Source organism: Periophthalmus magnuspinnatus, chromosome 20 (genome assembly GCF_009829125.3).
Source record: "Periophthalmus magnuspinnatus isolate fPerMag1 chromosome 20, fPerMag1.2.pri, whole genome shotgun sequence".
NCBI lineage: Eukaryota > Metazoa > Chordata > Actinopteri > Gobiiformes > Gobiidae > Periophthalmus > Periophthalmus magnuspinnatus.
In genome coordinates this window covers 25,195,737-25,218,220 of record NC_047145.1, presented here as the reverse complement: position 1 = coordinate 25,218,220, position 22,484 = coordinate 25,195,737, and the positions used below count along the sequence as shown (strand labels likewise).

Sequence of the window (22,484 nt, the reverse complement as noted above, 5' to 3'; positions counted from 1 at the left end):
TGGGCATAGTAGTAGCAGGACTGTGGATCTTAGAATGTGGAGCAACGCGGGCCTCAGCAAGACGCATACGGTGCAGCTTAGCAAGAGTAGGGAGGTGCATAGCATGAGCAGCACGGAGGGGCATAGTGGGAGTGGCAGGAAGGGGCATAGCAAGAGCTGCAGGGTTGGGCATAGAGGGAGCGGAGGGGGTGGGCATGGCGGGGGTGGCAGGGGCAGTGGGGGTGGGCATGGCGGGAGCGGATGGGGTGGGCACGGCAGGGGTTGTGGGGAGGGGCATGGCAGGGACGGGCTTGGCAGGGGCAGCAGGGAGGGGCAAAGCCTGAACGGTGGAGAGGGGCATGGTGGGAGTGGAAGGGGTGGGCAAGGCGATGGTGGCAGGGAGGGGCATAGCATGACTAGCGGGGAGGGGCATGGCACGAGCACCAGGAAGGGACATAGCGGGAGGTGCAGGGAGGACTTTAGCAGGAGGAGCAACACGGGGTTTAACATAAGGAACAGTGCGGGCCTTAGCAAGACGAATACGGAGGGGCTTAGCGGGAGGAGCAGGGAGGGGCATGGTGGGAGCAGCGGGGAGGGGCATGGCGGTAGCAGTAGGGAGGGTTATGGTGGCAGTGGCAGGGAGGGTCATGGTGGGGACAGCGGGGAGGGGCATGGCGGGGTCAGCGGGGAGGGGCATGGCGGGAACAGCGGAGGTGGGCATGGCGGTAAGAGCGGAGGTGGGCATGGCGGGAGTGGCGGGGAGGGGCATGGCGGAGAGGGGCATGGCGGTAGCAGTAGGGAGAGTTATGGTGGCGGTGGCAGGGAGAGTCATGGTGGGGACAGTGGGGAGCGGCATGGCGGGAATAGCGGAGGTGGGCATGGCGGGAACAGCGGAGGTGGGCATGGCGGGGGCAGCGGAGGTGGGCATGGTGGGATTGACGGGGAGGGGCACGGTGGGGGTAGGCATGGCGGGTGTAGCAGGGTAGGGCATAGCACGAGGAGCAGAGAGGACCTTAGCAGGAGGAGCAATGCGGGCCTTACCAAGACGAATACGGAGCAGCTTAGCAAGACCAGCAGGGAGGGGGACAGCAGAAGCAGCAGAGGTGGGCATAGTAGTAGCAGGACTGTGGATCTTAGAATGTGGAGCAACGCGGGCCTCAGCAAGACGCATACGGCGCAGCTTAGCAAGAGTAGGGAGGTGCATAGCATGAGCAGCACGGAGGGGCATAGTGGGAGTGGCGGGAAGGGGCATAGCAAGAGCTGCAGGGTTGGGCATAGAGGGAGCGGAGGGGGTGGGCATGGCGGGGGTGGCGGGGGCAGTGGGGGTGGGCATGGCGGGAGCGGAGGGGGTGGGCACAGCAGGGGTTGTGGGGAGGGGCATAGCCTGAACGGTGGGGAGGGGCATGGTGGGAGCAGAAGGGGTGGGCAAGGCGGTGGTGGCGGGGAGGGGCATAGCATGACTAGCGGGGAGGGGCATGGCACGAGCACCAGGAAGGGACATAGCGGGAGGTGCAGGGAGGACTTTAGCAGGAGGAGCAACACGGGGTTTAACATAAGGAACAGGGCGGGCCTTAGCAAGACGAATACGGAGGGGCATGGCGGGGAGGGGCATGGTGGGAGCAGCGGGGAGGGGCATGGTGGTAGCAGTAGGGAGGGTTATGGTGGCGGTGGCAGGGAGGGTCATGGTGGGGACAGCGGGGAGGGGCATGGCGGGGTCAGCGGGGAGGGGCATGGCGGGAACAGCGGAGGTGGGCATGGCGTTAAGAGCGGAGGTGGGCATGGCGGGAGTGGCGGGGAGGGGCACGGTGGGGGTAGGCATGGCGGGGGTAGCAGGGTAGGGCATAGCACGAGGAGCAGAGAGGACCTTAGCAGGAGGAGCAATGCGGGCCTTACCAAGACGAATACGGAGCAGCTTAGCTTGGGGCATGACAGGGACGGGCTTGGCAGGGGCAGCGGGGAGGCGCATGGCAGGGACGGGATGGGAAGGGGCAGCGGGGAGGGGCATAGCCGGAGCGGAGGGGGTAGGCATGGTGGGGAGGGGCATGGCGGGAGCAGAGGGGTTGGGCACGGCAGGGGTTGTGGGGAGGGGCATGGCAGGGATGGGCCTGGCAGGGGCAGCAGGGAAGGGCATAGCTGGAACGGTGGCGAGGGGCATGTCAGAGGCAGCGGGGAGGGGCATAGCCGGAGCGGAGGGGGTAGGCATGGTGGGGAGGGGCATGGCGGGAGCAGAGGGGGTGGGCACGGCAGGGATTGTGGGGAGGGGCATGGCAGGGACAGGCCTGGCAGGGGCAGCGGGGAAGGGCATAGCTGGAACGGTGGCGGAGGGCGTGTCAGAGGCAGCGGGGAGGGGAATAGCCGGAGCGGCCGGGAGGGGCACGGCAGGGGTGGGCATGGTGGGGAGGGGCATGGCGGGGGCAGCTGGGGTGGGCATGGCGGGAGCGGAGGGGACGGGCATGGCGGGAGCAGAGGAGAGGGGCATGGCGGGAGCAGCGGGGGTGGGCATGGTGAGAGCAGCGGGGGTGGGCATGGCGGAAGCAGTGGAGGCGGGCCTGGTGGGGGTAGCGGAGGTGGGCATGGCGGGAGTGGCGGGGAGGGGCACGGCAGGGAGGGGCATGGCAGGGGTTGTGGGGAGGGAAATGGTGGGAGTGGCAGGGAGAGGCGTGGCAGGGAGAACCGTGGCAGGGGCAGCGGGGAGGGGCATAGCCAGAGGGGCGGGGAGGGGCATAGCGGGGGTAGCAGGGAGGGGCAGAGCAGGAGCAGCAGGGAGAAGCATAGCAGGACTAACAGGGAAGACCTCAGGAGGGGGAGCAACACGGGGCTTAGCAACATGAATACGGATCACCTGACCAACACGAGCAGGGAGGGGCGTATCAGGAGCAGCAGGGAGGGGCATAGCACATTGAGCAGCGAGGACCATATCATGATGAGCAGAGAGGACCTTAGCACAATGAGCAGAGAAGACCTTAGCACGATGAGCAGGGAGGACCTTAGCAGGAGGAGCAATGGGGGCCTTAGCAAGACGATTACGGACCAGCTTAGCAAGATGACCAGGGAGGGGCATTGCAGGAGCAGCAGGTAGGGGGATAGCAGAAGCAGCAGAGGTGGGCATAGCAGGAGTAGCAGGGAGAGGCATAGCAGGAGTAGCACTGTGGATCTTAGCATGTGGAGAAACGCGGGCTTCAGCAAGATGCATACGGCGCAGCTTAGCAAGAGTAGGGAGGCGCATGGCACGAGCAGCACGGAGGGGCATAGCCGGAGCGGCGGGAAGAGGCATGGCGGAGGCAGCAGGGGTGGGCATGGTGGGAGCGGATGGGGTGGGCATGGTGGGGGTGGTGGGGAGGGGCATGGCGGGGGCAGTGGAGGTGGGCATGGTGGGAGCAGTGGAGGTGGGCATGGCGGGGGTAGCGGGGAGGTGCATAGCGGGGGTAGCGGGTAGGGGCATAGCAGGGAGGGGCATGGCGGGGGCGGCCAGGGTAGGCAAGGCGGAGGTGGTGGGGAGGGGCACGGCAGGGGTTGTGGGGAGGGGCATGGCAGGGACGGGCCTGGCAGGGGCAGCGGGGAAGGGCATAGCCGGAACGGTGGGGAGGGGCGTGTCAGAGGAAGTGGGGAGGGGCATAGCCAGAGCGGCCGGGAGGGGCATGGTGGGCAGGGGCATGGCGGGAGCAGCCGGGTGGGGCATGGCGGGAGCAGAGGGGACGGGCATGGCTGGAGCAGCGGGGACGGGCATGGTGGGAGCAGCGGAGAGGGGCATAGCGGGAGCAGCGGGGGTGGGCATGGCGGGAGCAGTGGAGGCGGGCATGGCTGGAGCAGCGGGGACGGGCATGGTGGGAGCAGCGGAGAGGGGCATAGCGGGAGCAGCGGGGGTGGGCATGGCGGGAGCAGTGGAGGCTGGCATGGTGGGGGTAGCGGAGGTGGGCATGGCGGGTGTGGCGGGGAGGGGCATGGCAGGGGCGGCAGGGAGGGGCACAGCAGGGGTTGTGGGGAGGGAAATGGTGGGAGCAGCCGGGAGGGGCATGGCGGGAGCAGCCGGGAGGGGCATGGCGGGAGCAGCCGGGAGGGCCATGGCAGGGGTAGAGGGGAGGGGCACGGCAGGGGCAGAGGGGATGGGCACGGCAGGGGCAGAGGGGATGGGCACAGTGAGGGTATTGGGGAGGGGCATAGCGGGAGCAGCAGGGAGGGCCACAGCGGGGGCAGAGGGGAGGGGTACGGCCGGGGCAGAGGTGAGGGACACGGCGGGGGTAGTGGGGAGGGGCACGGCGGGGGTAGCGGGGATGGGCACAGCGGGGGTAACGATTAGGGGCACCGTGGGGGTAGCAGGGAGGGGCACAGCGGGGGTGGTAGGGAGGGGCATAGCAGGAGGAGTGGGGAGGACCTTACCAGGAGGAGCAACGCGGCGTTTTGCATAAGGAACAAGGGGGGCCTTAACAATACGAACAGGGAGCAGCTCAGCAAGGGAGGCAGAGAGGTGCATAAGGGGATGGGCACGGCGGGAGTAGTGGGGAGGGGCACCTGCAGGAGGTCTGGATGCGTGCAGGAGGTCTGGACGCCTGCAGGAGGTCTGAGCATCAGTAGCAGGAAGGGGCATAGCAGAAGCAGCAGAGGTGGGCATAGGAGGAGTAGCAGGGGGGGGCATAGAAAGAGTAGCAGGGAGGGGCATAGCCGGAGAAGCAGGGAGGGGCATAGCAGGAGTAGCAGGGAGGGGCTTAGCAGGAGTAGCAGGGAGGGCAGGAGCAGCAGTTAGGGACATAGCAGGAGCAGCGGAGGTGGGCATAGGGAGGGTAGTGGGGAGGGGCATAGCAGGAGGATGAATTCGGGGCCGCTTAGCAGGAGGAGGGAGGATGGGCATCACAGGAGCAGCAAGGAGAGGGATACCAGGAGCAGCAGGGAGGAGCATAGTAGAAGAAGGCAGGGGCATAGTAGGAGCAGTGAGAGAAGGAAGGAGTGTGTGTGTTTTCATGAGTGCGTGATTGTGTGAGTATGTGTGTGTTTGAGTAAATGTGTATGTCTGTGTGCACAAGAGTGTGTGAGGATGTGTGTGTGTTTGTGTGTTTGAGTAAATGTGTATGTCTTTGTGCGCAAGAGTGTGAGGACTTAGCTTCTGATGTGACGAAGTGTGCAGGAGGTCTGGACGCCTGCAGGAGGTCTGGACACGTGCAGGAGGTCTGGACGCGTGCAGAAGGTCTGGGCGCGTGCAGGAGGACTGGACGTGTGCAGGAGGTCCGGGCGCGTGCAGAAAGACCGGACGCGCGCAGGAGGTCTGGACGCCTGAAGGAGGTCTGGACGCCTGAAGGAGGTCTGGACGCCTGCAGGAGGTCTGGACGCGTGCAGGAGGACTGGGCGCGTGCAGGAGGTCCGGGCGCGTGCAGGAGGACCGGACGCGTGCAGGAGGACCGGACGCGTGCAGGAGGTCTGGACGCCTGCAGGAGGTCTGGACGCCTGAAGGAGGTCTGGACGCCTGCAGGAGGTCTGGACGCCTGCAGGAGGTCTGGACGCCTGCAGGAGGTCTGGACGCGTGCAGGAGGTCTGGGCGCCTGCAGAAGGTCTAAATGTGTATGTCTGTGTGCGCAAGAGTGTGTGAGTATGTGTGTGTGTTTGAGTAAATGTGTATGTCTTTGTGCGCAAGAGTGTGTGAGGACTTAGATTCTTATGTGAGGACGTGTGCAGGAGGTCTGGACGCCTGCAGGAGGTCTGGACGTCTGCAGGAGGTCTGGATGCCTGCAGGGGGTCTAAATGTGTATGTCTGTGTGCGCAAGAGTGTGTGAGTATGTGTGTGTGTTTGTGTGTTTGAGTAAATGTGTATGTCTTTGTGCGCAAGAGTGTGTGAGGACTTAGATTCTGATGTGAGGACGTGTGCAGGAGGTCTGGACGCGTGCAGGGGGTCTAAATGTGTATGTCTGTGTGCGCAAGAGTGTGTGAGTATATGTGAGTGTTTGTGTGTTTGAGTAAATGTGTATGTCTGTGTGCGCAAGAGTGTGTGAGTATGTGTGTGTGTTTGTGTGTTTGAGTAAATGTGTATGTCTTTGTGCGCAAGAGTGTGTGAGGACTTAGATTCTGATGTGAGGACGTGTGCAGGAGGTCTGGACGCGTGCAGGGGGTCTAAATGTGTATGTCTTTGTGCGCAAGAGTGTGTGAGGACTTAGATTCTGATGTGAGGACGTGTGCAGGGGGTCTGGGCGTGTGCAGGGGGTCTAAATGTGTATGTCTTTGTGCGCAAGAGTGTGTGAGGACTTAGATTCTGATGTGAGGACGTGTGCAGGAGATCTGGACGCGTGCAGGGGGTCTAAATGTGTATGTCTGTGTGCGCAAGAGTGTGTGAGTATGTGTGTGTGTTTGAGTAAATGTGTATGTCTTTGTGCGCAAGAGTGTGTGAGGACTTATCTTCTGATGTGAGGACGTGTGCAGGAGGTCTGGACGCGTGCAGGGGGTCTAAATGTGTATGTCTTTGTGCGCAAGAGTGTGTGAGGACTTAGATTCTGATGTGAGGACGTGTGCAGGGGGTCTGGGCGTGTGCAGGGGGTCTAAATGTGTATATCTGTGTGCGCAAGAGTGTGTGAGTATGTGTGTGTGTGTGTTTGAGTAAATGTGTATGTCTTTGTGCACAAGAGTGTGTGAGGACTTAGATTCTGATGTGAGGACGTGTGCAGGAGGTCTGGACGCGTGCAGGGGGTCTAAATGTGTATGTCTTTGTGCGCAAGAGTGTGTGAGGACTTAGATTCTGATGTGAGGACGTGTGCAGGAGATCTGGACGTGTGCAGGGGGTCTAAATGTGTATGTCTGTGTGTGCAAGAGTGTGTGAGTATATGTGAATGTTTGTGTGTTTGAGTAAATGTGTCTGTCTGTGTGCGCAAGAGTGTGTGAGTATGTGTGTGTGTTTGTGTGTTTGAGTAAATGTGTATGTCTTTGTGCACAAGAGTGTGTGAGGACTTAGATTCTGATGTGAGGACGCGTGCAGGAGGTCTGGACGCGTGCAGGGGGTCTGGACGCGTGCAGGGGGTCTGGACGCCTGCAGGGGGTCTGGACGCCTGCAGGAGGTCTGGACGCCTGCAGGAGGTCTGGACGCCTGCAGGAGGTCTGGACGCCTGCAGGAGGTCTGGACGTCCGGAGCACAGCTGGGCTGTGTCTCACACAGATCTGTGGAGAGAAACATTTGTGTCAGACACTGACAAGCCTCACATAAAGGAACACAGCAAACCCAAGAAAAGGGGCTTAAATGACAAAACTGTAGAGACCAAAACGCTTCTCACGTTTGTTTCTAAAATTTCAGTTTATGCCAAAAGCTGAACACACATGGCAAAACAACAATTGTTGAGCTCTTTGCACACATGTTATATTAGAAGGTACTGTTTAGTTTTGTATTTAATAACCCCAAATGCATGTGAATGTTTTGAAATAATACATTGGCAGTTGGCCTTACCCAGTTTTTTGGCCTCTCGATGTCTAACATGTCTGCAGTACTAGATCAACAGTATTTTGATTGATTTATCCAACTCTTATGTATTACCCTGAACTAATATAGTGAATTTGTCATGTTTTTAGGTCAGCTATATTTGCATTGAAGACATGTTACAGTGCTTTTATAAAGAGGTACCCAGTTAGTGAGTACATCTCTATTTCAACATACACATTCATCTGACGCACTGTGTGGACCTCTAAAGTGTCCTGTACAACACAGGGCCGTAATTAGTGTGGCACGCCCTGTGGCACATGTGCGCGCTGTCTCTGTCCCCCTGTCAGAGCAACGCGGACTGTGCACTGGTGAGTTGTGCTCCACTGTCTCCCTAAAAGGTGAGCTAGCATTTTAACATTTTTTTCATAGTTTTATCATTGTTCTGTTATATAAAGTTTGACATTGTAAAGTTAATAATTTTTTGGTTTATAAAAAACGTTTTTTGTGTTAATACTGTATCTTATTTGTGTTGTAGGGAGACCGAGTGTTCGTTTTGTCACTCATTTGTGCCTCTGCTGTTGTTTTTAAAGGTTTGAATGTTTTGTTGTCCATTTTATATTTTGCATATTGTACATTGTAATGGTCAGAGCAACGCGGACTGTGCACTGGGAGACCGAGTGTTTGTTTTGTCGCTCATTTGTGCCTCTGCTGTTGTTTTTAAAGGGAGACACATTAAACTTCATTGAAAAGAACCCTGCCTCTTGTGACCATTTTACACCTGCTATATTAGCATCTTTTTTTTATTTTATTTTTTTTATCAGGACTAATAGTACCATAGAGTGAGTGGATCAGAGGATTAGTGCTGTGACTCATGGGTCACGGTCCTTTCCCAAAGTGAGCCACGTGCGTTCATCCGCTGAGAGCTAACAGTATATGTAGCCATGGTAACAGTATATGTATAGAAGCCACTGTGCTGTGCATTACAGCTGCTGCACTGAGAATGCATTAGCCCAAAAATGAATTCAACTTATTTTACATTAAAACTAAATTACTCAAGCTGTTGTAAAAATGCATAATTAAATAAATAATTACTCAAGTAAATACAGTATTATGATCTTCTGTATTTGAATACTGAGCACTACCAGCCTCTGTGGCCTGTACACACAGTCTAATCATATTCATTTTGTATGAAAAGGAAATCAAACGCACAACGCTTTGTTGAAATGGCATTTTGATATATTGGTTGTATTCTGTGTAATACCCCATAAGGCTGTAAGGCTTCAAATGTATTGATTTTGATAAAGATTTGTGCTGAATTTTGTTCCATAGAAACGACTGAATCTAGTTGTTTTAATTTGTATATTTTTGTTTGCTCAAATTATGAACATGTTAAAAATAAACCCTCAGCCTTTTCAGCAGGGCTCAAACAATAGTAACAATACTTTTACTTTTCAGCCCAGTTCAAAAATGTAGTGGAGTAGAAAGTACAGATACTGCTCTCAAATAAAGTGAAGTAAAAGTAAAAATTATCTACTTTAAACTTGACTTACTTTCCACCAGTGCATATAACCCACAGCCTGTTAAATATGATCTATAGCTCCTATTACATGGCATCATAGGAAGGTTGTCCAGGCTTGTTATATAAGTTTATTTTTTAAAACAATTCTCTTGAACCATGGTTGGTTTATTTATTATTACTTTAGTCAGATTCAAGTTATTTTTGTGGCGATTATGAGTTTTTCTTTCATTAACCGAAGGGACCAACAGTTTTGTCCATGTGTGTCCCAAAATGGAATAAATATGATCAGGATGCAGAAGGTTTGTGTGCAGCCATTCTGGGGTAGGTTATATTTGCTAAACTGAAGAGAATGAATTAGTCCAACAAATGAATTCAGCTTATGAGTAGACCAAGTACTTTTACATTAAAACTAAATTACTCTAGTAGTTGTAGAAAGAAAGAGTAAAAAGTAATTGGCAGAAATACTAGGCTACTAAATGAACTGTGTGGAGGCAACATCTGATTTAAAGTTATGCAAGAGACAAAACAAATCATTTTCAAGCTAAGAGCAAGAAACCTTTACAGAATGTGGTGCTCCAACAGTGGTGCTAGTTCATATGGGTGTAGTTAGTTCATATGGGTGTAGTTAGTTCATATGGGTGTAGTTAGTTCATATGGGTGTAGTTAGTTCATATGGGTGTAGTTAGTTCATATGGGTGTAGTTAGTTCATATGGGTGTAGGCCTAGGACAGGGGTGCTCAGACTTTTTCAGTATGTGAGCTACTTTTAAAATGATTGTGTCTGAAAGATCTACCACCTAATACAAAAATGTTAAACATATATTTATTTGTAAATGTTTTATGAATTCTTACATGTACAGTGCATTTTGATGTACCTGCACAACGTCATGAGATAATACTGCACAACACAATTGAACTTCTTACATGTTCATAATTACTGCTCTGACTTGCATTGAATGGGATCAGTGAGGGATGCACAGTTCGGGCAGAAGCTTCTGACAGCCAGGAGAAAGACTGCATTTTTCGTTTGAAAGCGATAGCAGAGCTAATCATGTTGATTACGGTTTTGTCTTTTTTATAGCCATAAAAATCATGTTAAACGAAGTATCAGAATTTACTGCTTTTTTCCCACGCAACTACTTCTATTTTACACATCCATCCGTATTTTTTTCTTTTACGCATTGAATAAATGACCCCGCAGCCCCCGCGCTCTCATTCGTCACCTTGAAGGGACAACAGAGGCAGATTACAGTAATGACGGTAAAATATTTAGATAGCCCCGTGTCTCCGCTTTGAGACGCCGTTTGAATTTACACGAGAGCTCGACTGGGCGGAGTTACGCTGCTGGAAAGTCCGCAACCCGCTCTATCTGCGACGATAGGATCCGACGCTATAGCACAAATATTCAAATAGTGTAGTACTGTCGACAAACACTTGTAATCTTACTCACAGTGAGAAGAGAAATTAGACAAAACTTTAACTCAAGAGTACGTACGTACATACATACATACGTACGTACGTACGTACGTACATACATACATACATACATACATACATACATACAAACATACATACATACATACATACATACATACATACATACAAACAAACATACATACATACATACATACATACTTAAGTGAATACAGTATGCATTTTGTATGAAAAGGAAATCATAAACACACAAGGACGCACATTTCTTTGTATAAACTCACTGTAAACATGATCTGTTGTATTCTGTGTAATACCCCATAAGGACTAACGTGAACCTGTAAAGTCACAAACCTCACGTGTTTTTCTCCCAGAAGTCTCTTAGTCGGAGTCAGGAGGCGGTCCGTAGAAGTCTGGGTGAAGTCTGGGTCCCAAAGTTATGTCTTGTCTGAAGAAATCGTCGAATAAAGTTCTCAAATGCAGATTTTTGGCGCAGCCGAGGTTTGCAAAGTTTGCATAGATACGAGAATGTTTGAACCACGTGCTTGGCAACAACAACAGCGCACGTACGCGCTGACGTCAGTACGCGCGCATCTTTGCGTCTTCTATACCAGCCTGTAAAATATGATCTATAGCGATTTAGCATCTTTTTAGCATTTTTTTTTTTTTTTTTTTTTTTTTTATTAAACTAAGATTACCTTTAAATATCGTAGGATTACTGTCGCTGCTAATTGCTGCTAGCCTGTCTGACAACTTTCATCCACACCACTGCTCTTTAGGCCTGGGTGACAGTGGCGCAGATACATGCCCCAGAATGGAATAAATATGATCAGGATAATAAATAAACATAAATCAGGACTAATAGTACCATAGAGTGAGTGGATCAGAGGATTAGTGCTGTGACTCATGGGTCACGGTCCTTTCCCAAAGTGAGCCACGTGCGTTCATCCGCTGAGAGCTAACAGTATATGTAGCCATGGTAACAGTATATGTATAGAAGCCACTGTGCTGTGCATTACAGCTGCTGCACTGAGAATGCATTAGCCCAAAAATGAATTCAACTTATTTTACATTAAAACTAAATTACTCAAGCTGTTGTAAAAATGCATAATCAAATAAATAATTACTCAAGTAAATACAGTATTATGATCTTCTGTATTTGAATACTGAGCACTACCAGCCTCTGTGGCCTGTACACACAGTCTACACGCTAAAGGTAGTTAGCTGATAGCATCGTGTTGTTGTTGTGATTGCTAAAGTGTATATTTATTTCAAACCTCATGTTGTGAAATAAATACACTTTCATTTATTTTGCGATGTTGCCAGTCTTGTAATTTACTTGCATTTTAAAACATGTATTGAGGATCGTTTTAATGCCACTACTTACATATGTACCAAAAATATTCATATTATGATGAATTGAAACCAAAAAGTTAAACAAATATAGCCATATACTGCAAAAATTATTTGTTCTGATCGTTAGTGGTGTGTTATGATAAAAATAAAAACATATGTTCAAATGGGCTGTTATTAAATCGAAATTTCAATCTACATGCTATTAGTTTGGTATTATAAACCTGAATAAAACCGTCTCTATGGGGTCTTATTCTATGTAAAAGCAGCTAACCCTGTAGTCCAGACCTCTACAAACATGTTCTGAAATGTTCCTGTGTTTCAGATGCCCTCCCTGTGTCTCTACTGGGTCTTATTCATGTCCATGTTTGTTTTATAGAAAGTGGCTCCAGACGGTCAGCCAACCAGTTCGGTGCATCCAGCTAGATTTTCTCCAGATGACAAGTTTTCCAGACACAGGGTCACGCTAAAGAAAAGATTTGGACTTCTCCTTACTCAGCAACCCAAACCTGTTCTGTGAGGAAAAGTAGAGGAAGAATGGAAGTGAGATGGAGAAGATATGGAGATGGGAGAAAAAAGACTGGAACATCAATTTACTGTGACTCTTGAAAATGACCATATCAGGAGTTGGCAAGGAGCTGTCAAAATGAAATGAGGATTTATTTCGTTTTAAAGAGGGAGTATTATGCAAATTATTTTTATTGCTGCCATGTTATATGTTTTCTCATTAAAATCATGTGGTTAATTGTAAGATTCTGGTTTAACCAGATTCTCTCCAATGCTCAGCCCATAAGCCTACGTCATCCATGCTCCCACGACAATTCTCCATAAATATACAGAAGCATGATACAATACACTACGCGACAAACCCGTCATGATGTGCAGTAGTTGCATTAGCGGGATGCACGCTGATTGTGTTGTGATAGCGTTCTGAATGGGGAGTGGCAAAGGGAGAGGAGACTCAGCCTCAAAAAATGAAAGTGAAACTTAGTAAATGTGTTAATACATTGTTTTCCGGGAATACAGCATTTTCAAAACAATAAAATGTAACACAGTGATCTAAATGTTATGTTTTAGCAGTTAATACCTCATAGAAGTGTAATAATCACTCTTAAAACCATTTTAGTCATTTGTCCATGTTTTACTTCAGTTTTTCTAATAAATCTGAGTTTGCTGAAATACCATCTGTTTGTTGTGCATTTGAACAGTGACCGATTTTGGTCTTCCTTTGGTGTTTTCTGTATAGTGAATGGAACAGGGCCCAGGTTTTTAGACATGCGTATATGTGTGTGTGTGTGTGCGCATATATATATATATATATATATATATATATATATATATATATATATATATATATATATATATATATATATATATATAAAATCTCTAGTGGGCATTCGAATGAATAACTGGCTGTTACTGTTACACATGCACTCAAATTCTAATTAGTTATAGCAGTATTAAAATGATATGTACTGATGTATTCAGTTTATGTAGTGCTTTTTTGAACACTCAAAGATGCTATACAGTGCAGTTTTCATTCACTCCATACTCTGTGGTGATAAGCTACTATTCTACAGCTGCCCTGAAACTCTTGTGAGACTCATTCAGATTTCTGAGTGGATAATCTTCTTGAGAACCAAAACACCAAATTATAACAGGTAAATAGACTACCATGTCCACTTGTTTTGTATTTAAGAATAACTCTACATTAGAATTGTTATCAGTAAAAGCTATATTTGATTTGAAACTCATCTGGGTGCACAGTTTTGTCATGTTTATAGAATTTAAAATCATAATATGCTTTTTCATTAAGTTGCATGAAAAAGCAGTGACCTGCTGTATTGGTGTAAGTTTTAATTTAGGTATTAGGAACTGTAGAGCACCTGCAGCCAGACTCTACATTAAAGAACTGTAGAGTCTGGCTGCAGGTGCTGGGGTTTAGGTTGTGACCATTCAGATCAGAGACAGTTTTTTTCAGGTTTAAACCAACTGGACTGAAGCACCTCAAGTCAGGCTCATTCTGCTTTCTGATTTTACAATTGTCTTAAACCAAAACACCAAATTATAGCATAAAGAACTTAGCCATCATGTGTAGTATTTTTGTAATTAAGACGAAATCAGCATTATAATTGTTATCAGTCACTATATTTGATTTGAACATGTTTACCTTTTATCTTGTGACAATCTAAAATCAAAATCTTACACAGTTCCTTTAAGACTAGTTGAATTGGTCAAATGGATCGTAGTCCTCTGGTGGTGTCAGAATGGACTTCAGAAACTCGGATATCACGGGTGGGACAACCTCTTGGACAACCTCTTGGACAACCTCTTGGATCACTTCAGGTGCAAGGGGGAGATCTGGCAGAGCAGGGGGCTCTATGGGCACCATGGGGAGGGGGAGGGGAAGGGGCAGTGGGGGCTTCTCTGCAAAAAACTTCATCACTTTTGGTAGCACCAATATAGCTACCAGTGCCACACCTGCTACTCCAGTCATAACTGCAGCATATTTGGCATAAGGCGGGCATCTTGTTGCTTGGTCTATGTATCTATCGAGGAGAGAGTTTTTGGCCTGCTCTCTGCTCTCCTCCAGGCTCAAGCCGCTGTCAGTGTGAATGCGGCTCTGCTCTGTCTGAATATCATGCTCTACTTGTTCCAAAGCATCATTGCTTCAATACTTCTGGTTTTCATCAACCATTTTCTCCACAGTATTCAGGATCGCTTCCACCTAGGGGTGTCAAGATGATTACGTTAATTAGTAGTCATGATTATTCAGGTCACAATACAATCATAAAAACAAAATTCAGAAACAAAATAATATGGAAGTAATTTCCATTTAATTTAAACTTTAAAAAAGTATCATTAATTTGCCTGGCAAATCCAGAATAATATCTCTCTGTATTTTTTATACAGATTGATATCAGTCTGATCCCCTCGTCCTCCGTTGCGTCTCAAGCCCGGTCGTCCAATCAGATCTGTTATTTTCAGTGATACATGTGAAATGAAAGGAACTCATTGGTCATCTATTATTTACAAATGAAATCAAATTTATCTCATCTCAGATTAACAGGGTTTAGTGCTTCACTCATTGATTCTGCAGAAACCTGTGATGTTACTTCAAAATATTATTTCTCAAGTAGAAAGTACAAAGTAGTGGTCCAATAAATTACTCAAGTAAGTATTTGAAAAAAAGTTAAAGTACTACTCAATTAAGAGTGACTTAAAAGAGGAACTGTCGGAACATAACATCTGATATAATTATATCATTTGGAGTTAAACTTATTTGAAGGAAAACTAAAAAAATAACTAAACAATGCACAAAATCTGTTATTTTGAAAGGACAGACACAAAAATGTGAAAAAATAAATCATCTGAAGGAGCACTGTTCAAATAATTTAATATTGTCAAGATAAAGCTTTTGTCACTTGTAGATTCACTTACAGTCGGAAGAGGAACCAACATGTTTACTCAAGTAAGAGTACTGTTACTTCAACAAAATTATTACTTAAGTAGCAGTGAAAGTACTCTGAAAAGTACAATTACAAAAGTTACTCAATTCAATGTAACTGAGTAAATGTAATTGAGAACTACCCACCACTGCACAGAACAGACAAAAGTCATAATCATTAAGCCCTAAATCTTACCTGAAACTCATTGCTCCGCTGTGGGTCTTCCTTTTGCTGATCTTTGGTCCAGTACTTGTTGTCGACCACATGACAGCGCCCCCCGCAGGCCTGCACCAGCTTGGCCAGCTCAGTGTTCTCCTCCACAAACTCCAAGATGTCTGTGTTCTCCGGGAGCTGGTCTCCATGAGTGAAAACTACAATGGTGAATCGGAACATCTGTTATGAGAAAAGCATTGATTAGGATGAGGAGGTGGTGTCACACTGAGCGGACAAAATATTGTTTAGTGTGAAGTAAAAGTGGCCCATTTGGTCAACAATTAACACTCCTGTACCTACGCCTGTCATGATAAATGCTATATCAACTTATCGCTCAATACATGACAGATGGAACAATCATTTTTGGGGGTCAATATTTACGGTGAAGACTTTTTCTTTGCACTAGTGGGAAATATTTGCTTAATTTTTTGTACCATAGTTAGATCAGAGCTGTAGAAGGTTGAATTATGAACTTCTATACCTCATTATAGACGCACACTAACTACTTAAGTGTTGTATTTTGTTATGTATTTACTGTATCGCAATTCATTTTCTAAAAACTAATTTGTACATTTAGAATAGTTTTTTTGGGATAATTCTGTTTCATGGTTTGGTTTCAATATTATCATTGATCATCTATATTTACTTCACTAATGTACCGTACTTCAAAATTTGTTTATTGTCCAGGTAGTGCATGCTAGTTGTGAAAAGCACTAAACTCATCGCCGTGAATAATTATGATGCTCTGAACACATAAGGTAAGTGAGGAAAAACTGTGGACCACTGCAGACTGTTTGAAAAGAACTAGTTCTGTTTTTTTTAACTTTTGTGGTAGAGGCTTCGCCACTTAGAACCTGGAAGTAAGCAGCTTTCTGATTGGCTGAGCTTGTGCGGTCACAGTTTCACTTTACCATCTGAAAAAAAATGTTTTAAAACTGTGCATAGATTTATGCATGTGGATATTAACTATTTACCAAAAGGTTTGTGAGGGCTAGGCAGGGCTGGCCCTAGCTTTCAGGGGGCCCTAAGATGAATTTGCCTGTGGGGCCCCTGGCTCAACTGTTGGTGATTCACATTTGACAACATTATAATTCTGCTCTCATCACCTTGACCAGTTGTATTTGTGTTTATGTGACCAACATCAGACTGAAAATATCCAGAATGTCATAACTACCACAGTCACAAGAACAGAACACAAACATATAAGGGGCGTTAACATGTAAAAAATTCTAGACATTTTTTCTTCATTTCTGGTGGATTTTATTGTGTTCCAGTTGGCGACAGTGGGCTTAAATTTACATTATGTCGGGTCCTTGTACCAGTGTAAACACAGAGCTGCCCTCACCTCTGCCCGACTCAAAAACAAATGGACAGATATTTTGCTACTCCAGATATAAAACAAATATAATCATTTGAGAGGGATATTTAGGCTGCTGTAAACACACAAGCCCTGGGTCCAATAGACGTGATATATTATTTTCAATCTAAATGTTTGGGCTCTTGGGGGCCCTCTGCTGGCCTTAAGCAGCTGCTTATTCTGCTTATAGGTTGGGCTGGCCGTGGGGCTAGTGTGAAAATCAAGTAATTCAGCTTTAAAGTCCAGGTGTGATTGATCCATGGCTTTTACTATGGATTAGACCTGGGATTACACAGATACCCCATCTTTAAAGTAGCTAGAATTTACAATATACTGGCTGTGCTATAGGATAGATAATAAATATAGAACATAGACATTTTTAATTATTTCCCAGGACGCACCTCTTCCCCAAACTGTGTCTTGATGTACTCCACCACAGCCTGCTCCTGTCTCGTGTACCTCTGCACAGGCATCACCAGCAGCAGCGCGTGAGGCCCCGGAGCGCACTGGACCAGGCAGCTCAGCCATTCACAGTGTCTCTCCAGCTCCGCGCGCTCCCACCCCACGCCCTGGGTTCCCACGACCCCTGGAGTGTCGATCACCGTCACTTTGCGCTCTTTCAAGGTCCTGGAGTGAGTCTGAACGCTTCGGATCTTTGAGTCGCTCCTGTAGCTCACTCTGAAAATCTTTTCTCCCAGAATGTTGTTTGCCAGGCTGCTTTTCCCGCTGCCGTGTTTCCCCAGCAGGACGATTCTCAGCGAGTTTGGCTCTGAATAAAACAGAAAATATGTCAGTGATTGAGTCTTACTATAGTGGCTCAAATTCCCCCAAGAAGAAGTGAAATGGCGGCACAGAGACTGCACTGCTTAAAGTAACAAATGATTTACTACTAGCTGCTGATAACGGGCTGGCTTCAGTCCTGGTCCTACTGGACCTCAGTGCAGCGTTTGACACCATTGATCACAACATTCTACTGCAGAGGTTAGAATGTGACATTGGAATCAGAGGGACCGCCCTCAAATGGTTTAAATCCTATCTATCAGATAGGTACCAGTTTGTTAGTATAAACCAGAGCACCTCTCCCTGTTCTAAAGTAGCCTGTGGTGTTCCACAAGGATCTGTGCTTGGTCCAATCCTATTTACTCTGTATATGTTGCCATTGGGTAACATTATCAGAAAACATGGCATTAATTTTCACTGCTACGCTGATGACACTCAGCTGTACTTATCAATGAAACCAAATCAGACTGATCAAATAGATAAACTCAGTGCCTGTGTGAAGGACATCAAAACCTGGATGACCTTGAATTACCTGCTCTTAAATCCTGAAAAAACAGAGGTCATTGTCGTTGGTCCCAAAGGTCAAAGAGATTCTCTGTCAGACCAGATATTCTCACTCGACAATGTGAGTATAGCTTCTAGCCCTACTGTAAAAAATCTTGGAGTCCTATTTGATCAAAATCTCTCACTCACAGCCCATATAAACCTAGCTTGTAAAACCGCATACTTTCACCTGCGAAATATAACTAAAATTAGAAATATTTTACCTAAAAACGATGCTGAAAAACTCATCCATGCATTTGTTACTTCCAGACTTGATTACTGTAATTCCCTGCTTGCCGCCTGCCCCAAAAGTACTATAAGGAGCCTCCAGTTGGTCCAAAATGCAGCGGCCAGAGTCCTAACAGGAACTAAAAGAAGAGACCACATCAGTCCTGTACTAAAATATCTGCACTGGCTTCCTGTCGAGCTTAGAATCAAATTCAAAGTCCTCCTCCTGACATACAAAGCCCTAAACGGTATGGCCCCATCCTATCTGCAAGATGCTATTGTCCCGTACCAGCCAAACAGAGCACTCCGCTCTCAGAATGCAGGACTATTAGTGGTTCCTAGAGTGTCCAAAAGTACAGTGGGAGGGAGAGCATTCAGTTACCAAGCTCCTATGCTATGGAATCAACTCCCTGCTGATGTTAAACAGGCCCCCACAGTCTCTGTATTTAAGACCAGGCTTAAAACCTTCCTCTTCGGTATAGCGTATGACCAGGTTACTTAGTGAGGGAGTTAGGGTTATTAAAACCCGGGATAAGATAAGCTGCAGTAGGAGTAACTAGCTGGGGGAAGTATGGCAACCTGAGCACTATCCTCTACTTTGCCCTATTTTCTCATCAGCAATGCTATTCACATGTTGTCCCCTGTCCCACTCCCCCTGTGGAGTGTATCTCTTTCAGATGCCCCGATGACAGTTGGACCTCCTCCTTGCCTGGCTCTCCTCCTCCTCGCCCGGCTCTCCTCCTCCTCGTCTGGTCTCCTGGCCGATTTCTTATGTTGTCTGATTTTTCCTGTTGTGTCTGATTTTTCCTGTTGTGTCTGATTTTTCTTGTTGTGTCTGATTCTTCCTGTTGTTTTGTTTTTTGTGTCTTGGCGGCACGGTGACTGAGTGCCATCACTCATGTCTCACAGCAAGAAGGTTGGTTCGATCCCCGGGTCACCAGGCCTTTCTGTGTGGAGTTTTTCATGTTTCTCCCCGTGTCTGGATGGGTTTCCTCCGGGTACTCCGGTTTCCCCCATCAACCAAAACATGAACGCCCTTCGAGACAACTGTTGTTGTGATTTTGGGCGTTACAAAAATAAATGAATTGAATTGAATTGAATTGAATCTAGTGGCCATGATACAGAACCACTGAGAAAGATTCAACTGTAAAAAAAAAAAAAAAAGAAAAAAATCTCCAGGGTTCATCATAATTAATCTATATTTAATGATTCATAATTCCAATAAGTATTTTTATCTTCATGGGTTTCAGGCATAAAGATTCCTTCCTGATTCGAAGGGTCTGGCATGACAGCATCCCTCTGTCGCTATAGCAATAACACAATTCAAATCAAAGTATTATATCCTATGAATGAGAAAAGGTCCTTCTTCAAATCAGGAAACTACATTTTTTTAAATTGAAACCCATGAATTGATACTTTGCAGCTGATGTTGTCAACATTCCCTAGTTCTCTGGGGTTGTGATGATGCTAACAAGGGGCACTGCTCTGTCTGAAGCTCAATTAACTCAAGTTAGACTTTAATCTGAGCTTTTCAGGAAGTTGTGGGACTGGCAAAGGTTTTAAACGACAGTGAAGGAAATCCAATCCTTTCATTCCTCCTTATTGCTGTGAGCAGAGTGCAGTCAAGATGGAGAGTTTGAAGTCTTCAGATTGAACTAAAAGACAATGTAAAAATAATCCAAGCAATTACAACTGAAGTTAAAAGACAAGCGATAATGTATTGATATTTATATAGACCACAGTCCCGTCTTCAGCTCTGGGAGGGACCTTTGCATAAAGGCTGCTCTGACTAACAGATGAGGTAAAGACCTTTCAAAATAGACAACACTGTAACTTAAGCCTGCCGTTTATAACTTCCACATATTCACTAGGTACCAGTCGCCCTCGGGCCTCCAGTCCAGTCGCCCTCGGGCCTCCAGTCCAGTCACCCACGGGCGTCCAGTCTGGATAATTTGTTGCTGCTTTGTGTTTATTTTAAGGTTTTTCAATTATGTGATAATTATCTGTAAGATGGGCCTTGTTTGACATGTACTGATAATGTCTTTGTTTTCTACTGCACAAACTTCATTTTTCTCAGGAGCCAGTCACTGTTTTCCCCTTAGTTTTATTTAATGATTATTTGGGCCTGTATAGAGTTTGCTTTGGTTTTCATCTCTTTATTTTTTGTTTGCTGTGGACTTTGCCTATTTGCTCAACTCTAACACACAGCATATTTTAATATAGTCCAGAAACTATTATAATTTAAAGAAGCTGTCAGCCATTTTAAGATATCTTTTGTAAATAAATGTAGTAAAGTAAATGAAGTAAATGTACTGATATAGATAAAAATGATACATATTTTGGTCAACAGTATCAATACAAATTAATATCTTAATTTTTCTTATGAATTTTGTGTGTTTATTTTTGTTTGCTCAAAGTCGAAGCTTGAACTCAAAAACTATAATGAAGATGTCACCACAAACATGGTAGAAATAGGCCCTCAAATCATATGAAAAGTACTTTTTACTTCAGTCCTGTTAAAAAATGTAGTGGAGTAGAAAGTACAGATACTGCTCTCAAATGTAGTGAAGTAACAGTAAAAAGTGTCCACTGTAGAAATGTACGTAAGTAAAATACAGATTCTACTTAGATAAAAACTTAAGTAGAATTTTTTCTACTACTTGTACTTCGTTACTTTCCACCTCTGTTGTAGTGAATGGCCTGTGTGAACACCAGGGGGCGCTCACATTGGCACAGAAATGAATGGATGAGAAAAATGAGTTTGAACAACATGCATCTCCTCTCTTGGGATAACAACTGTAAAAGTGTTAAATTCTAAGTCTTTTCCTTTAAAAGCAGAGTGGAGAAGGCCTACCTTGCATGGTTTGGTTTGTCTGGACTCTGCTGTCTCCAGCTGCACTGGACTGTCACTGTACTTTCATTTCTGAAGCAGGCGGAGTCACCAATGCACAAGCCTACACAAGGCCCTGGGACTTCAGGGATAGTGATTTGGATAAAGATTTGTTCAACAGAAACAATGAAATTGATCCTAGCTGTTTTTATCTGAATGTGTTCAAAATAAACCCCTCAGACTTTTCAGGTTTCTAACAGTAATAAAAAATACTTTTGCTTTTCAGTCCAGTTCAAGAATGTAGTGGAGAAGAAAGTACAGATACTGCTCTCAAATGTAGTGAAGTAACAGTAAAAAGTGTCCACTGTAGAAATGTACTTAAGTAAAATACAGATTCTACTTAGATAAAAACTTAAGTAGAATTTTTTCTACTACTTGTACTTCGTTACTTTCCACCTCTGTTGTAGTGAATGGCCTGTGTGAACACCAGGGGGCGCTCACATTGGCACAGAAATGAATGGATGAGAAAAATGAGTTTGAACAACATGCATCTCCTCTCTTGGGATAACAACTGTAAAAGTGTTAAATTCTAAGTCTTTTCCTTTAAAAGCAGAGTGGAGAAGGCCTACCTTGCATGGTTTGGTTTGTCTGGACTCTGCTGTCTCCAGCTGCACTGGACTGTCACTGTACTTTCATTTCTGAAGCAGGCGGAGTCACCAATGCACAAGCCTACACAAGGCCCTGGGACTTCAGGGATAGTGATTTGGATAAAGATTTGTTCAACAGAAACAATGAAATTGATCCTAGCTGTTTTTATCTGAATGTGTTCAAAATAAACCCCTCAGACTTTTCAGGTTTCTAACAGTAATAAAAAATACTTTTGCTTTTCAGTCCAGTTCAAGAATGTAGTGGAGAAGAAAGTACAGATACTGCTCTCAAATGTAGTCGAGCAAAAGTAAACAGTATCCACTTTAAAATGTACTTATTTAAAGTACAGATACCTAAAATGTGTACTTAAGTACAGTCCTAAACTTTTACTTTAGTGAAGGTTTAGTAACACAGGCTTATGAACCATCATACCACACCTTCATTAACTGCTTTTCCCGTCACACCAGTTTCAGAATAATAAAAATAGGCAGGTTAGCCTACTCATTTCACTAAAACATAATTAATGTGACATTATTTAAGCCTATATTTAAGTTTGATTAAAAATCTTCCCTAGTTTGGTCGTTTTGAATTCTGGTCAAGTTTATTACTTTACTTCTTGTTTGGACAGAGCAGCAGATGTGACGTACATAGAGGTGATTTCATAACTGTTACCTATAGCAACCATAATGTAAACAAGGAGCAAAACATGTATGAACTGCACAATAGTTACAATTAGACAAAAATAAGTATAACTTTTCTTTTATTAAA

General features: G+C 46.1%; 1 protein-coding gene across 1 annotated transcript; it reads right to left on the bottom strand.

The window, feature by feature from the left end:
- Positions 1-14,339: 14,339 nt before the first annotated feature.
- On the bottom strand, positions 14,340-21,160 carry LOC129457223 (GTPase IMAP family member 7-like). The gene is made up of 4 exons (XM_055229989.1): positions 21,093-21,160; positions 17,089-17,456; positions 15,313-15,510; positions 14,340-14,396 (listed from the first exon to the last, which is right to left on the bottom strand). Exons 1-4 carry the CDS (start codon positions 21,097-21,099, stop codon positions 14,340-14,342), a joined length of 630 nt encoding a protein of 209 aa, XP_055085964.1. The 5' UTR covers positions 21,100-21,160.
- Positions 21,161-22,484: the final 1,324 nt, after the last annotated feature.